General features: G+C 38.0%; 1 protein-coding gene across 1 annotated transcript in view; it reads left to right on the top strand.

The window, feature by feature from the left end:
- The first annotated feature begins 1,258 nt into the window (after window positions 1-1,258).
- Window positions 1,259-2,818, top strand: part of LIMA1 (LIM domain and actin binding 1) — an 87,420-nt gene continuing 85,860 nt past the window's right edge. Inside the window, exon 1 of the mRNA XM_007937813.2 lies at window positions 1,259-1,377. Within this exon, the coding sequence (XP_007936004.1) occupies window positions 1,259-1,377 (119 nt within the window). The remainder of the gene's footprint in view (window positions 1,378-2,818) is intronic.

Consider the following 2,818-nt stretch of genomic DNA (forward strand, 5'->3'; position numbering starts at 1 on the left):
AAAAAAAAAAAAAAAAAAATGCCTGGCTTTGGGTATTATTTGACTTGAAGGATTTTAGAAAAAAAATATTTAAGTGTAGAAATTTCACCCCCTGAATTTAAAGTTCCCAGGTTATAAAAGTCCTGTAGGAGGTTACAAACCACCCTTCCTCAGCCTGTTATATTAAAAACTGGAGGTACATACAATGGTCTATGGTAACAAATGGATGCTACTTTAATATACTCATTAAAACATTATTATTATTTCTGTGTTATTATTTTAAATATGTTTTAGTGTATTTGGAAATGTTTCTTTAATGTTTTTATGCATAGAAAGGTAAAGTATATACTATATACTAAGACAAACATTTGACTAACTGACATTATATGCAAATGTACCTAACTGTTCCAATTCACATACAAATTCAACTTAAAGATAGACTTAAGAATGGAACTTGTTCATAATCTGGGGACTGCCTGAACATTATCCTTTCCCCAATTGTTAAAAGACTTTAAAATAATAAGAATTGTAACAATAGCTAATACAAATATATTATACTTAAAATGCTCTTAATTGTACTAGTTTTTTAACTATATTATCTCCTTTTATCCACATCAAAACCTTATAAAGGTAGGTATCATCCTCATTTTTCAACTGAAAAAATCTAAAACAGAAAAGATAACATGATTTGTTCAAGGTAACACAGTTATGATTTCAATAGACATCTGCCTCACGTCACAGCCCTCACTCTTTCCCTTATACCATGTTGTGTCCCCAGCTCTCTCCCCAACACTGAGTGATCAGTGCTGCAGAGCTTGGGGAGAGAGTGCAGCCAAAAGGAACTTGGACATAGGTAGAGTCTAATTTGGACCTGAGTCTACAGAGATGGAGATTGTGCTTCCCCTGGGATGAAAGTCATAAGAGGGGAACATTTCACTCCAAATGTGACTTTGGCACAGATTTAAGTTCAGGGAAAGGCCAATGGATGTTTGCACAGTAGGGTCAGTCATAGGATAATGGAACTGGAAGGGACCTTGGAGATCATCTGGTCTAGCCTTCTCATTTTACAGGAAACTACAACCCAGAGATTGTGTTGTTTGACCAAGGTCATACAGTTAGTTTTGGGAGAACCAATAGAGGAATGTAGCCTGCTCATCTAGGACTCTCTACTTTCTCACTTGCACCACACCCTGACCACTCTGGGTACTGGAGAGTCCTCTTCTGCATCTAATATTCTGATTTTCTCTATTGCATAGGTATTCTAGTGTCTGTAGACAAGATGGAATCAACTCCATTCAATAGACGGCAATGGACATCAACGTCATTGAGGGTAACAGCCAAAGAACTTTCTCTTGTTAACAAGAACAAGTCATCGGCTATTGTAGAAATATTCTCCAAGTAAGTGCTAATCCTGGTCCAAAAGGACCAACTATCTTAAACAAATATTACCACCTGTCGGGGAAATTGGCAAAGGAAGTACTTGATATAAAATGTCTTTATTGAGCACCTTCTGCATTCTAAGCACCATACAAGGTACTGTGGAGAAGGAGGATGATAATCAGAAGACATAGTCTCATTTATTTATTTATTTATTTATCTAGCCATCAATCTCACCCCGCCCTCCTTTTTTAATTGGGATTTGGGTGAAAGTTTACAGAGAAAATTGATTTTCCATTCAGCAATCTGGACACATTGTTTTGTGACATTTACTGCAATCCCCACAGCGTAACAGCATTTTTCCCATTTCCTCCCTACACCCACTCCTTCCCTTCCTTTTCCCTTCCTTTCCTTTCCCCTTCCCATCCCCTTCCTTCTTCCTCTGTCCCTGGGCAAATGCTGCCCGCTTGATCTCATATGCTTGATTGTTGTGATGGGTGTATACCATCCTGATGTTACCATTTACCTTATAGGTCTGTCTGTCATTTGGCTACCAGTTGAATCACTGGGATTAAGTTCAGTTCCTAGCTTGAAGGATATCTAAGGGCCATAGTCTCAAGGATTTCACCAGTCCTCATCAGATCAGTTAGCCTGGTCTTTTTTCTAATTTTGAGTTTTGTTCCACATTTTCCCCACTTTATCCAGGACCTCTTATTGTGATCCCTTTCAGAGCAGTCAGCAGTGGTAGCTGGGCACCACCTAGTTCTTCTGGCCTCAGCATAATGGAGGTTGGGAGTCATGTGCTCCATTAGCCCTTTAGACTAATTGTTTCCTGAATCTTCAATTTTCTTCACTTTTGTTTGCTCCAGAAGGGGAAAGACCAATAGTTACCTTTAATGGCTGCTCACAAGTTCTTGAGACCCCAATCACTACTCACTAAAGTCGAATGTAGAATGTTGTCTCTGTGGACTATGTTATGCCAATTGACCTTAGTAAGACATATTCTCTTATCTTTGAATTTTTGTTCAGTTGGGGGAAGAAAACGTTACAAACACAAAAATAAAATTTTAAAAAACATAAAGCAAAATGTCAGCAAGTCCAAAATGAATGTGAATGAGGACTGGATACAGAATAAGAGAAGGAGTGAGCATAATGGGCAGGAGCTAATCAGGAAGATTTTCTGGTTGAGAGGTATGTTGAGGCAAGTTCTGATTGGGTTGAAGGGTGTGTTAGTTGCACTCTATACCTGTGTTGTCTAATATGATAGCTCCTACAAGACTTATGGTGATGTAGTGCCTAAAGCATTTGACTGCTAACCAGAAGCCTGGCAGTTCAAACCCACCAGCCACTCTTTTTTTTTTTAATTTTATTTTGATTTGGGTGAAGATTTACAGAGTAAATTCACTTTTCATACAGCAGTTCACATATTCTTTGTCTCATGTCATTGACCAAAATTTACAAT

Source organism: Orycteropus afer, unplaced genomic scaffold, assembly GCF_000298275.1.
Source record: "Orycteropus afer afer isolate SDZICR_OR568_19922 unplaced genomic scaffold, OryAfe1.0 scaffold00045, whole genome shotgun sequence".
Taxonomy (NCBI): domain Eukaryota; kingdom Metazoa; phylum Chordata; class Mammalia; order Tubulidentata; family Orycteropodidae; genus Orycteropus; species Orycteropus afer.